We start from the raw sequence: 14,920 nt of genomic DNA, 5'->3' as shown, positions 1-14,920 counted from the left end.
GTGCTATTGATGGAGAAAGTGCAGCCCAGACTGCCGAACATGGGACATTTGGTGACGCGAGAAGCTGATTTCACTGGAGCAGAACAATTTAATGGGAAAAGTACAGACTGGCTTTGAGAAGGGATCCCAGGGGCTCGTAAACATTTAACATCTTCAGTGCTGCTACAAGGTTTTTAATTTGTAAAGCGAGGATGCAAATGTTGTGTAGTACAGTAACAGTACTGCACTTGGCACCTTGCAAAAGAAAAATATCCTGACTGTTTCAGAGAGTAAAATATTTCAGCCGTCACAGTGCCTGCGTAAGTGGTGATGGGAACTCTGATGTCCCTGGGATTTAGGAAAATGTACTGGTGTATGTTTAAAATATTTGCAATATGTCAGCTTGAATTTTGGAAAAACACACAGCAGTAAGATTATAGATTCTCTCTGTCCAAACTTGGGTTGTGCTTGTGTAACGCTAGAATGATGTGCTGTTGGTTACAGGTTTGTTGCCAGTGGTTAGAGCAATTTGAGGGAGTAAAAATAGTTCACAAGAATTGTGGCTTAGCATTAAACCACACTGACTAAAGTTTAAAAAAAAATCACCTGAAACACGTTGGTGTTGATATGACCTCCTGACAACATTTGTGTTTGTTCACGGGGTGTGGGCTTCGCTGGCAAGGCCAACATTTATTGCCCATGAAGCAACGATGAAGGAATGACGATATATTTCCAAGTCAGGATGGTGTGTGACTTGGAGGGGAACGTGGAGGTGGTGGTGTTCCCGTGCACTAGCTTCCCTTGTCCTTCTCGGTGGTAGAGGTCGCGGGTTTGGGAGGTGCTGTGCTGGTTTGTAACAATGCATCTTATTTTTGGGTGTGGGGAGAAGGAATGTACTCTACTTCTGCAGGAAAAATAAAGGCATGCGAAAGGGATACTACCGTTTCCTCTGTCGATCTACCTATTGAGAAATATATACCAGCATCCTGTCACTCTGAGTCTCTTTGCACTTATTTTTGAATGATGCAAGCTCCTATTCCCTGTGCAAGATGGCAGTCTGCTGTATGAGTTAATAGTTCCAAGTGTGTGTAGTTACTCCGTTTCACTTTTCACTCTTGCGTGACTGCTACCTGACCTGATTTTTCTTTTTTCCTCCTGTGATGCCCAGGTTGGTTGTATGTAACAAATCAGCGACTGTTGTTGTGATACTATTCCATTGAACTGCACAGATTGCACTGCCATATGCACGGGGTTTTTACAAACCACTTCCAACAGTGTCTCTGTCACTGTATATGCATGCATGTAAATGTGTATGTATTTAGTTTTTCTAACATTGCTTGCTGCTCGACAGCTAACAGAGGTACAGACATTCATTATGATGTGGGGACAGACCTGGTTTGGGCTTGCTGCTGACTCCTTGACAATATATGACTGAGCATTATAAGTGCCATGATTTGAAGTTGTCCGATAGAGCTGTCTTAAAAAAGAAATGTATACATTAATGGTGAGTTAAAGCGGGGGTTATCAGCCACATATCTAACTTTGGCCTCGTCACACCCACTTCAGTGCCGAGTAGTTTATTGCAGTCGATCTTTGTTCTGTTGTGGTAAAGCCAAGAACTCCCAGCATTCATGTGCAGTGAAATATTCCTGAGGATTTACATGTGCAGAACAAATGTTAACAAAAATAATTACAGCAATAAATTAAATGGCATTTATTTAGAATGCTAGTGCCAAGAATTTAGGAAAAGCCATACTTAACTATATACATTTTTATGGTAATTTTAGTTCAGCGCCTCAAATGACAACCAACACCTGTGACAAACTGCCAATACTTCACACCTAAGTCCCTGTGTGTGTGATCCTGCTCTGTACTACCATGTTTGTTAACATAACTGTAATGATCACTGCATTTTCAAAGTAATCAGGACTTCCAGACATTTCTAAGATGTGGTGAGGCGCTATGTACATTTTCTTTGCAATGCATAATTTAGAATACTCTTTCCAGGCACAACCCAAAGTTGGAAAAACAAAATCTATAATCGTATTGCTGGGTTCACCGTTCAAATAGATATAATGCGAAAGCTTTGCCCGTTCATCATTCTGTTTTACGGAAGTGCTATTACAAGATAACACTCCATGCAATGTGTGAATTAATCCTTGCACACAACAGTGCTTTACTGAAATTCTGATGGCGAGACTTGAATAAGGATACATTTTTTAAACCATTTCCTTTTATTTATTTCAGAACCACTCATGAGTTTCTTTTTGGAGCATTGGCAGAGCTGGTGGACAATGCCAGGTAGGAGCACAATGTTGTTCAAATCTACAGCTTCATCTCTTTCACTCTTAGAAACTTCCTCTTTTCTTGAAATGGTCGCAACAAGTGGAACTGTTGCAGCCCCTCATAGCTGCTATCCTCCTCTGTCTTTTATGCCTTTGTTACCTCTAGACTTGACTATTCCAACACACTCCTGGCTGGCCTCCCACATTCTACCCTACGTGAACTAGAGGTGAACCAAACCTCGGCTGCCTGTGTCCTAACTTGCACTAAGTCCCGCTCACCCATCACCCATGACCTACATTGGCTCCCAGTGAAGCAACGCCTCGATTTCAAAATCCTCATCCTTGTCTTCAAATCCCTCCTTGGGCTTGCCCCCTCCCTATCTCTCTAATCTCCTCCAGCCCCACAACCCCCCCGAGATGTCTGTCCTCCTCTAATTCTGCCCTCTTGAGCATCCCTAATTATAATTGCTCAACCATTGGTGCTCGTGCCTTCTGTTGCCTCGGCCCCAAGCTCTAGAACTCCCTGCCTAAACCTTTCCGCCTCTTAACCTCTCTTTCCTCCTTCAAGACGCTTCTTAAACCTACCTCTTTGGCCAAACGTTTGGTCACGTGCTAATTTCTCCTTCTGCGGTTTGGTGTCAAATTTTTATCTCAATACTCCTGTAAAGCGCCTTGGGACATTTCACTATGTTAAAGGCACTTTGTATAAATACATGTTGTTGTCACTTCTACACTTACCCAATGAATCATATCCCTTATCCAATGAATCATATGCCATCAAGGCCGCTTTGTTTCAGTGGGCCCAAATTTGGCCAGGAGTTGCTCCTTTTTTTTGAGCAACTTGATTTTACTGGAGTATCTTAAAAATCCCCATTTTGCACATTTAATTTGCGGCAGTGTAAGTGAGTTAGTTAGGATTTTTTTTAGTTTAGTTTTTTTCCAAAAGAGGGCATTACCAGCCACCTATGCCTGTTTTGGCCATTTAAGCCAGTTTGGACAGCTAATAGTTGCTCCAAACTAACTCGGGCCAGCGTTTGTGACCCGCACAGCAAACCCTTACGGAGAGTTAAGAAATCAGCGCAGGTAGCCAGAGGTTGGGGTGGTGGAGGGAAGGAAGGAAGGAAGCAGAGGACCTTGCAAAGCACTAAACACCTTCACAACAACTAATACAGATCTTGTACTGTAACTTTTGCATACTTTACACATTCCACTATATAAAGCTTGGGATTTAAAAAAAAAAAAAATTGACCTAAGTCATGATTACTACCAAAACAAAAGCCACAACCAGATATTTGCTGGTACTGAGAGACCAAACCTAAGGAAAGTTTTCTCTGGTCATTCTCATCTCTTAACAGCCAGTTCCATTGTGCCATTGACAGAGACTTTTTCTAAATTATTTAAAGAAACTCTTTCCTTCCCCCCCCCCCCCCCCCCCCCACCCCGATCAAAAGTCTCCCCGCACCAACCTGTTTCTTGTAGGCCTCAGCACAGGAAGGCAGCAGCCGGCCTGTGCGGCAGGCCACTCGGCCAGGGATAGGGTGGTCCCTTCAGCCAGGGATCGGGTCCAGCTCACAGTCTGCAGGACGCACTGGGAGGGCGAGGAGCTATTGCGCATGCGCCCAGCTGCCGGCACTGTTTTCAGCGCAGGGCTGTAGCTCCGCCCCCCACGCCACACCAGGACCCAGGACACACAGTAGAGTGGCCAGAATTGTCCGTAAGTTTTTTGGTGGCAGTTTTGAGCGCACAGTCGGCGCATCACGGGAGAGTGCGCCGGAAAAAGGGGTTGGGGAAACTTGGGCCCTATATTTCATTTTATGCGCCTCCAACTGAGAAATGTCTGAATGCTCTTTGTTGTTTTAACCCTCTCCTGTGAGCTTGCTAACATTGAATTCTTCCAGACCATCCCTTTGATTTATGTGAAAGGTGTACATAGATCCTCCTTGGTCTCTGGGTACACAACATTAATACCAAGCTGCGACCCAAGAACACTGCTTGGGGCGTGCTGCAGTTGGAGGTGCCATCCTGCGCATGAACCAATTTAATATCTGCCTGGTCCAATGTACAAATGAATGTTAAATGTTTCTGTGGTATTGTTTCAAGATGAGCCGGGAATTCTACTGGCCTCATCTGATTGGCGTTTGTGGAACTTTGATAGCGTGCAGAACAGTCCCTGCACTTCAAAACTATTGATTTTTGTGAAGCACGTTGAGACATTCCAATGTGGTCAGAAGCTATATAAATGCTTCTTATATAATGCTTTGGAACAATTTATTGATGACGCACCGCAACACAATGTGGAGTTTGAATTGCTGCTCGAGTTATTGCCCAGCATGCATCCAGATCCAGATCCAGCTCCACCACCCCCCCAGAAATTTTGGTTTCAACATGACCAACGGTGTGCCAAGATTTGAGGTGGCAGTTGTAGTTTTGACAAAAATATAATGTTTTGCTTTTGGTAATTTGTTTCTACCCTTTAGATAATCGTCTATATCCTATACTTTCCCGTTAATATTTTTTTTCCCTTTTAACTGGGACCATTCAAATTTTCGCACATGCACTGTTTCTTCCATGTAAAAGCTGGTGAGTGGCCTGCGTGGGACTTTCAGACCGCTGTGCGGTCGCACAGCTTAGCAGGAACATTGTTTGCCCTCTTGAGCATCCCTGCCTAAACCTCTCCGCCTCTCTACCTCTCTTTTCTCCCATAAGACGCTCCTTAAAACCTACCTCTTCGGCCAAGCTTTTAGTCACCTGTCCTAATTTTTCCTTATGTGGCTCGGTGTCAATTTATCTTGTCTCATATTACTCCTGCGCAGTGCCTTGGGACCTTTTACTATGTTAAAGGTGCTATACAAATACAAGTTGTTGTTGAGTGGTCATGATTTGTAGGAAATTTGCCAGCCATTTTGTAGTACAGGTGCAACCTGCCAAAGCTCTGACTTACTGCTGCCAGATATTCCATTACTTAAAGCTAAAAGCACGAGGACAGGATTCTACCGATTTTTCTCACGATGATGTCAGTGTGGCCAGGCTGTATTCTCTCATGATACTGGAAAACATTCACATAACCCTGCCGCTATGGTTCAACTACAGTGCATAAGCTTTCAAAAATTAGTGCAAAACGGGTCACTCAACACCTGAAACAGAAGGGTAGGTCAACATTTTGTATGGGAACTCTGATGAAGGAACCTTAGTTTCAGTTGAAATCTCTCTCTCTCTCTCTCTCTCCGCAGAATTTTTTATTTCAGATTTTTCCATTGCAATTTTTCTTTTATATTGACATTATCCATCCCAGAAGAAAAGCTATTTTTATTTTGCTGTTTATTGCTGTGGTTGAATAATCTCATACTTCCAAACTGATTTTTTTTTAATGCAGCTCATGGCTCTAAATAATTGGCAGAGTATGTTGTTTATGAATAATCTATTGAATTGTTTAAATCAAGCGATCTACAATTTTACTATTCACAAGAAACAGTTTCGCACCCTGTCAAGCCCCCTCAGAGTCTTGTATGTTTCAATAAGATTGCCTCTCATTCTTCTAAATTCCAATGAGTATAGGCCCACTCCTTGTCCAGGCTGACGCATGGCGTGGATGAGGTAAAGGAGGGTAACTGGCACCAGTACATCCTTATCCCAGCACAAATCAGTACCTTCAGCAGGGACGAGAAGATAACAAAAACTAGGCAGACTGTTTGCGGCTGATATGCGCATTGTGTAGAGGGAATAGAAATTGAACATAATGTATTATACCTCAAATTGTTATGCTTCGAAATTGGCTTTGGAAAGATTTCCAAGCTTTGCCGCGCTTGCAGCAGGTGAGGGCACCTTTCTGCAGTTGACGCTTTTGATTGATTCAACAAAGACCCGGGATGAAAATATGTTGCTACTCTGCCTTTCTAGTGGGTGTGAGGCCACAACTGATAACTTCCCTTAGTTTCATAAAGAGGCCACAAGGAAGACTGGTATGTAGATGAAGGTTTTACTTTGCATCGTACAGGTGCTATTTCTAATCTGGGAGTATCTGATACCACTGGGTGCAAAGAGTGGGAAATGTTTAATTTCTGATGCCAGCATCCCTCACTTCACGAATAAAATTTGGTCAATAATAAATTGAATGTCAGCGACACTCTTTTGTATTGGTATTGAACATAATGTCAACTCAAATCAATCTTATCTTAAGCTTGTTTGAGGCCTGGTATTATTTTGCCTCCAACATCTGATTCACCTTCTAATTGAGGTTGAAGACGTATATCATGACTGAAATGTTAGAAATGAAATAAAATTGGTTGCTTAATGGCTTCGCAATTAATATTTCTCCATTCTAATACTCAAATTTAATGTGATACCATTAATAGAAATGACAAAATTAAAAACAGAAGATGTTGGAAACAGGTCAGTCAGCATCCGAAAAGAAAATACATAGTGATGTTTTGGATGAAGACATTAACCTTTCTTAAGATGTTGATGGACCTTCTGTATTTTATTTTATTTTTCCCTGTTTAAAGGAAACAGTGAGTTGCCAATTGCCTCAACATATATTCATAGCTCTGAAGTTGGGTACCAATTTGGAAAGAGTGGAGGAATTAAGACCAATAAAAAGCAATGTGAGAGCTAAATATAATGTGAATTGCATCGTATAGTTCATTTTGCTATTACTAGAGAAAGCTCCTTTTTTCCATAATTTACTAGCATCCTCTACTGCCAGAGGCCTAGTACTGAACAAGGGTGATTGTAGGGGGTCTTGAAAGTTTTTACCCTTGGTGTCTTGGGCCAGCCACTATGCCCTCAAACTACATTTTTCATCTCCTAGATTTCAATCATGTATTTTTTTTCTTCCTCTCTCATTTTACAGGGATGCAGCTGCTACAAGAGTGGACATTTACACGGGTGAGTTAAGGTGTAATCACTTCCTTTTATCTATTGAAATTGATCAGGTGTATACAAAAATTCCTGATAAGCTACGGGCTGATGCTTTTACAACAGAATGTTGAGGTGTATGTCTGCACCCAGTACCTTCCCCAAATGGCAAGTCCAGATTTCTGTCATGCTGGGGAGGTGAGGTGGATAGAGATTGGGTGTTTCTGAGGGGAAAGAAACATTGGCTAACTACTCTCACCCTGGGCTGCTCTCCAACACCTGAGAACAGGTGGATGAATATTGGCAGAGGCCTGGGAGCAGGTCTACTGCCCACGCAGTCAGGCAGGAAATTTGATGCGGGATCTGCCTTGAGAAACAGATGGATGATGGCTCTCAAAGCACATCATGTACGCATCAGTTTCTTGTCTTATCATTACCTAGGTCTTGGTTGCATAAATTCTGTACTTGATTGGGTGACTATCACACCATGGAGCAATATGTCTCTACACAATGAGCTGCAATAAAATTGTAAAATTAGAAGTACAAGTTTACGCCATTCAAGAACAGCATTGTTCAGACCTTATTGTTGTTTGTGTGAAGTCTGATGGCATAATTCAGTTGGAATACAATTTTTTATATTTTGGGGGGAGAAATTAGATTTTTGTTTTAATGGTCTCCAAAGCACCTTTCTGGACCAGCTCCGTTAATTTTGTTCCATATTGTTTTCCTGCTCTCTTATTTTCACTTCTGGAGACACCGTTGCTGATAATCCTACAGTACTACACCCAAGTAGTTATTGTTCATGTGAGCCTAGACAATATATATTACAGGCCATTTGACTATAAAGGGGATCGTGACCTCGCCCACTCTATCGCATGTACAATCCAGCAGGGGTTATTGGAAAGTGATAATCGGTTGCACCAATTTTTTGTGTGTATATTACCTGTGCTTTTGATCTACGTGCAGACAGCATGGTGCCTACCCCTAAATTAATTAAATGAAGTGGGAAACAAATGAAAACTCTGCAATGGTAGTAGTAAAAAACATGTTGCGCGAGCTTCCTGGGCTGTTAGGAGTCAGAAAATAAATTGTAAATCAGCAAACCTTGCGGGGAACATATTCAGGTATTGGGGCAATAACAAAAATAAACTGTAAAGAGCTCAAATGAATTAAATAATTAAAAGCTTCGTAAAGTAATTCAATAGCGGCTTCTCGGCAATTGTATCAACAAATCAGGCAGTGTGGGGGAAGGGAAGGGGAGGCGAGAGATGAGGTTGCTCTATAATCAAGCTGTATGAAGTGAGGGTGCTGTGTACAAGACGTGTTCGCTATATACAAGGTTTTTAATTTAATGTAAATAGATGGGAACTGGATGGTGTAGTAGGTTTCACCTTTCACCTCAAACCACCTGAGTCTATCTCACTCTTTTCAGATGAACGTCCCAATGTCAAGGATCTTGTATTAGGACAGGGACATTCTCCATGGGGTGGTTGAGGGTCCACAATATAAACTGCCTATAAATGCCATTAATCGCTCTAAATTGCCAACGTTGTTCAGATAGCTGGTGAGGGAAATATAAATGTCACACTGGTGCTCTTTTGAGGTGAGGATTAAAGCTCATTGCCTGTGTAAAGGGAGCTTTACTCAAGCCCGAAAACAGGATGTAACTGACATGTGACTGTTTCGTGTCGACACTCAGTGAAGTAAAATGACGGAAGTATTTATGAATATATGATGCCCGTTGTGGTTCTTGCTAAAATTCAGTGCTTGATTTTCAGTGCAAAATGTGGATTTACGAGGAGCATTCATGTTATGTTTCCTGGACGATGGAGCCGGGATGGATTGCAGTAAGTAAACATGATCCTGGTGTGATACTTCAGGATAGGCACAGATAAGAGATGCAGTTCAAACCGAAAAATAACATGGAATAATGAATTTCCTTTTTCCAATGTAACTGGAGACAAATAATTGCATTGGAGGGGCGGTTGTTGCTAAAACGCACTGTGCCAGAGGTATATTGCTGCGAAATGGGGAAGTCCAAAGCAGAGCTGGCTGTTCAAGAGCAGCTGCCAACAGTGATAGTAATTTTGTGATAAAATTGTCATGTGGCTGTCACTTGTGGAAATAGCCACAAGTTGTCAGTCTGGTTTATACCAGGAATGTTTTGTAAACTCGTCAAGTTGAAACCAGTTAATGGACTCCATGACAACATGAAGTCGTAGCAGCTTGAGATTTCTTTTCCTGTTGCAGCTTCTGGTTGCCTTTTTCGGTACGACAACGCTCCAACTGCTGTACTGTCCTAAATCAGGTTCTTTTTTACACTGGCTAACAATCAAGTTTGGCATTTTTTTCCATAGCTTCTCCTCCCCCCCCCCCCCCACTCCCTCCTCCATCCCCAACAAGCCCAAAATTGGTTACTCCACCTTGACAGGATTAAATATGGGACCTTTTTTGCTTTCAAAATTATAGCCAGTCAACTTTGAAAAGGGGTGGGTCATTTCTTGCACAACCTAAGACGAAATTGTTCTCATTGCAGTCGGATCAATTACAGTGAAGTTAATTCAGTTAGGAGCATTTGGTGAAAGGGTTTCTGGATTATCTTCTTAAAAGGGTACTGGGGGGAATAAATGAAGTTTAACAAGAATGCGGATTACTTGCAATGTTTTCGCACAAAGAACACACTTGCAATTATATAGCCAGTGAATTATTTTTGAAGTGTCGCCACTATTATGCAGGCAACTGACAGAATTGATCAATTTTGTTGCTATTTTTTAAAGAGATGTATCGACTTCAATTGATGCTTGTAGTTTATCAGCTAATCTGGTTGTGGGACACTACTGTACCTTTGATCGCTAAGATCTCTAAATATCTCCCCTTTCCCGTTACCTTGTCTGCTCTGTGTAATTTATACAGTTATGTTGGGTGTACCCGCTATCCCTGCACAGTCTACAAGTAATCAGTGAAAGCGCATGCGAAGCATTTTCCCCAAATGTCGTGCTCTAATTGGTTGAACCCTTAACTGTGTGCGAGCCTTGCTTCTCATTTCTACTGTCATCTGCACAGAAAAGTTGAGCAGATTTCAGCTATCGGCCAAAGTTGGCACATTGAATAGTTTATTGCAATCTTCTCACTTGGAGAAGGTGAAGAGGAAATCCAATAGTCAGTTCAGGCTGATGTTTAGTGGTTAGTTCAAGAGAGGAATAGAAGAGTTCTGAGATCTCGGGGAAATGGCATGCACTAGAATTTCCGTAGCTATTTTTTAAAAATAACTAGAGAATGCTGTATCTTTACTAAGTTACAAAATGGAAGGTAGACACTTTCCCCCCCCCCCCCCCCCCCCCCCCCCTTGCAGGAAATCAGCCAACAAAAGGATTCCTCTTGATGGGTGAGGCTATAGGTTTGACGGGAAAATATGTACATTTTTGTAGTGATTCTTAATTGCGAATTAATTGTTGGATGTAGTTGGCTCTGTGGTTGCTAAGCAATGAGAATCTATTGTGAGTTGTGTTTTACAATTTTGGCATCATTATCACTATTGCTGTTTTGGTTAGTTCACTTAAGATTGATGCAATGTCGCTCGAGAGTTCTGCTTGAAATTATAACCTCTTTCATGCCCATCCTCTTTTGTCAGGTGAGAACATGTTGGGCATTTGTAAGTAAAGCTGGACAATAATATCTTCTGTGCAGGGTTCAGCAATGTGTCATTTTCCCACATTCTGATGGGATGGGAGAACATGATGGGTGGAGAACATGATGGGTGGAGAACATGATGGGTATACTACATTCCCCAGGAAACAGTTTATCGCAATTCGCGCTTAATTGTTCGACCTGAAATTTGCTGAACTGTAGCAGAGGGTAAAAATGCAGGTATTGGTTCATCAGAAATTGTTTATGGAATCTAACCATGTATCAGAGAAGAGCTGGGGGTTGGCGAGAACCTGAATTGTATCGTTGAGTGTGGTGGGCAGGAAATGGAATGTGGTAAAAGAGCAGTATTCTGGCTTTTTTTGATGAATTTTGATTTCATGACTGCTGTGTCTAGTTTCAGGCTACAGCAGGGCCAGGTTTTATTTCCTTCCTGCTCCTCTTGTTCAAGGTCTCCAAACTAGAGGCAGTCGATCTGCTCGCACCAGGCAATCTCTGGCTGTAAGAGTCAATGCCTCCTGCTTGATCTTACTTACCACCTGAGGGACTTGACTGTGCCCATTGGATTTTATAATGACATGACAGATTACATAGGATATACGGCACAGAAACAGGCCATTTGACCCAATCAGTCCATGCTGGCGTTTATGTTTCACTCGAAACCCCTCCCGTTTTTCCTCACACAAATCTTATCAGCGTACCTCAGTGAAACCCCAATGTTGCACGAGGTAGGAAAAGCCATAAGACAGCTCAAGAACAACAAGGCTACGGGAGCGGATGGAATCCCTGCTGAGGCGCTAAAGTATGGCGGAGAGGCGCTGTTGGCGCGGATACATGACATCATCTCTCTCATCTGGACGGAGGAGAGCATGCCGGGAGATCTCAGAGGTGCAGTGATCGTGACCATCTTTAAAAAAAGGGGACAAGTCCGACTGCGGCAATTACAGAGGAATCTCCCTGCTATCAGCCACTGAGAAAGTTGTCGCTAGAGTCCTCCTCAACCGTCTTCTCCCTGTGGCCGTGGAGTCACAGTGTGGATTTCGTCCCCTACGGACATAATGGACATGATCTTAGCAGCGCGACGGCTGCAGGAAAAATGCAGGGAGCAGCACCAGCCCTTATACGTGGCCTTTTTCGACCTTACACTATCAACCGCGAAGGTCTATGGAGCATCCTCCTCCGTTTCGGATGCCCCCAAAAGTTTGTCAACATCCTTCGCCTGCTCCACGACGACATACAGGCTGTGATCCTTACCAACGGATCCATTACAGACCGAATCTACGTCCAAACCGGGGTTCATCAGGGCTGCGTCAGCGCTCCAATCCACTTATCAATCTTCCTCACTGCCATGCTCCACCTCACAGCCGACAAGTTCCCCGCTGGAGTGGAACTAAACTACAGAACCAGTGGGAAGCTGTTTCACTTCGCTACCTCCAGGCCAGGTCCAAGATCAACCCAACCTCTGTCGTTGAGCTACAGTACGCGGACGATGCCTGCGTCTGCGCATATTCTGAGGCTGAACTCCAGGATATAGTCGACCTATTTACTGAAGCACGAAAGCATGGGCCTTGCACTGAACATCCGTAAGACAAAGGTCCTCCACCAGCCTGTCCTTGCCACACAGCAGCTCCCCCCCCACCCCCAGTCATTAAGATCCACGACGCGGCCCACGACAACATGAACCATTTCCCATACCTTGGGAGCCTCTTATCAATAAAAGCAGACATTGATGATGAGATTCAACACCGCCTCCAGTGTGCCAGTGCAGCCTTCGGCCGCCTGAGGAAAAGTGTTTGAAGATCAGGCCCTCAAATCTACCATCAAACTCATGGTCTACAGGGCTGTAGTAATACCCGCCCTATTGTATGGCTCAGAGGCATGGATCATGTACAGTAAACACCTCAAGTCGCTGGAGATATATCAACAACGATGTCTCCGCAAGATCCTACAAATCCTTTGGGAGGACAGGCGCACCAACATTAGCGTCCTCATCCAGGCTAACATCCCCAGCATTGAAGCACTGACCACACTCGATCAGCTCCGCTGGGCAAGGCCGCATGGTTCACATGCCAGACACTAGACTCCCAAAGCAAGTGCTTTATGCGGAGCTCCTTCACGGCAAACGAGTCAAAGGTGAGCAGCGGAAATGTTACAAGGACACCCTCAAAGCCTCCCTGATAAAGTGCGACATCCCCACTGACACCTGGGAGTCCCTGGCCAAAGATCGCCCTAAGTGGAGAAAGTGCATCCGGGAAGGCGCTGAGCACCTTGAGTCTCAACGGCGAGAGCATGCAGAAATCAAGTGCAGGCAGCGGAAAGAGCGTGCGGCAAACCAATCCCACCCACTCCTTCCCTCAACTACTATCTGTCCCACCTGTGACCAAGTCTGTGGCTCTCGTATTGGACTGTTCAGCCACCAAAGAACTCACTTCAGGAGTAGAAGCAAGTCTTCCTCTATTCCGAGGGACTGCCTATGATGATGATGTTGACTATTCCCTTCTCCCTCGTACGCTTGTCTAGCCTCCCCTTAAATGCATCTATATTATTCACTTCAACCACTCCCTGTGGTAGCGAGTTCCACATTCTCGCCACTCTTGCAATTGGGGAATTGCAAACACAAGCATGCTACTCAATGGCACGGTGCATTGGAGTTGTGTAAGGCTCTGCTTGAAAAGGGCACACATTAATTGTAAAAGTTAGTGCTGCAGTTCTGCCCAAGTGTGCAAACCTTGCCCTTGCCACCTTTAGGACAGCTTTAAATCTGATGGTATTGGATAAATGGTGAATGAAGACAGGTATTGTTTGTTGCCTGTCACAGCCACTAGCAAATTCTGACCATTGCTCGTAGTGTCGTTCACCTAAAACTATCTTCATGCTCCAGCAGCTTGGCAAGCACAGAGTATGGCGGGGGTGGGGGGAGGGGTGGTGGTTTGCAGCGTTATTGTTATAGGCCTAGCCATGGTTTTTGTGTTGCTGGAATTTGTGTCGTACCCGTCGCATTGTTTTTTTTTTAACATGAGATCTTTCTGAGTTGATTCAACTTTCTTCCCAACAGATGAAGCAGCCAGCGTGATCCAGTTTGGGAAATCTGCCAAAAGGACTCCAGAATCCACGCAGATCGGGCAGTATGGAAATGGGCTCAAGTCGTATGTTTTTCCATTTTCAATCAATTCATATTGTTTTGTGTGTTTTATGTTAATGTGCTACTGCCTCATTGTCATCGCAAAATAATCACTGGATTGTTTTCATGACTCGATGGATACTGCTGACTGCTGTGGAAATAATGTTATAGGGTTTTTGTATTTTTCTCCTTTGCTTTTTCACAATTTTAGGAATATTTAAACAGTGGGAAAGTTAAATGATTTAAAACAAAATTTCCCATAGCCCTTTATAATTCCTGCTGATGTCCTTGAAGCAGTTGATCCTGTAGGCTTGGAACATTTCTGTAGTCATATACCTGGAACTTGCTAAACTTCAATAAAGCCACCACTGTATGGACAGGAGTAGGCAAAATGCTGCTATTGTAACAACAGCTTGTGGTTATGTGATGCCTTTAATGTGGACAACATCCCAAGCTGTTTTTTGTTTGGGGGCTGGTGGGGGGAATTTTTATTTAATAGTGATGTAGGAATAGATGTTGTTCCATGGAGTTAGAAACTTGGTCAAAAAGAGAATATTTTTAAGGTGTAAAGAATTAGGCAGGGAGTTTCATAGAAACATAGAAAATAGGTGCAGGAGTAGGCCATTCGAGCCTACACCATCATTCAATATGATCATGCCTGATCATGCAACTTCAGTACCCCATTTCTGCTTTCTCTCCATACCCTTTAATCCCTTTAGCCATAAGGGCCACATCTTAACACCCTTTTGAATATGTCTAACGCACTGGCCTCAACAACTTTCTGTGGTAGAGAATTCCACAGGTTCGCAATTCTCTGAGTGAAGAAGTTTCTCCTCATCTCGGTCCTAAATGGCTTACTCCTTATGCTTAGACTGTGACCCCTGGTTCTGGACTTCCTCAACATCGGGAATATTTTTCCTGCATCTAACCTGTCCAATCCCGTCAGAATTTTATATGTTTCCTCTTCACTCTTCTTATTCTCATTCTTCTTAATTCCAGTGTATATAAGCCTAGTCGATCCAATCTTTCTTCATAT

The 14,920-nt window shown here is 43.3% G+C and overlaps 1 protein-coding gene across 1 annotated transcript in view; it reads left to right on the top strand.

Moving 5' to 3' along the window:
• The window catches only part of morc2 (MORC family CW-type zinc finger 2), a 78,792-nt gene that overhangs the window by 6,395 nt on the left and 57,477 nt on the right, over positions 1–14,920 (top strand). The window contains exons 2-5 of the mRNA XM_070887944.1: positions 2,227–2,280; positions 7,114–7,148; positions 8,897–8,965; positions 13,819–13,909. Of these exons, the coding sequence (XP_070744045.1) occupies positions 2,227–2,280; positions 7,114–7,148; positions 8,897–8,965; positions 13,819–13,909 (249 nt within the window). The remainder of the gene's footprint in view (positions 1–2,226; positions 2,281–7,113; positions 7,149–8,896; positions 8,966–13,818; positions 13,910–14,920) is intronic.

The sequence above is a fragment of the Pristiophorus japonicus genome, chromosome 8 (genome assembly GCF_044704955.1).
Source record: "Pristiophorus japonicus isolate sPriJap1 chromosome 8, sPriJap1.hap1, whole genome shotgun sequence".
Classification (NCBI taxonomy): domain Eukaryota; kingdom Metazoa; phylum Chordata; class Chondrichthyes; family Pristiophoridae; genus Pristiophorus; species Pristiophorus japonicus.
The sequence above is the reverse complement of the archived record's forward strand: the minus strand, read 5'-3'. Positions and strand labels throughout refer to the sequence as shown.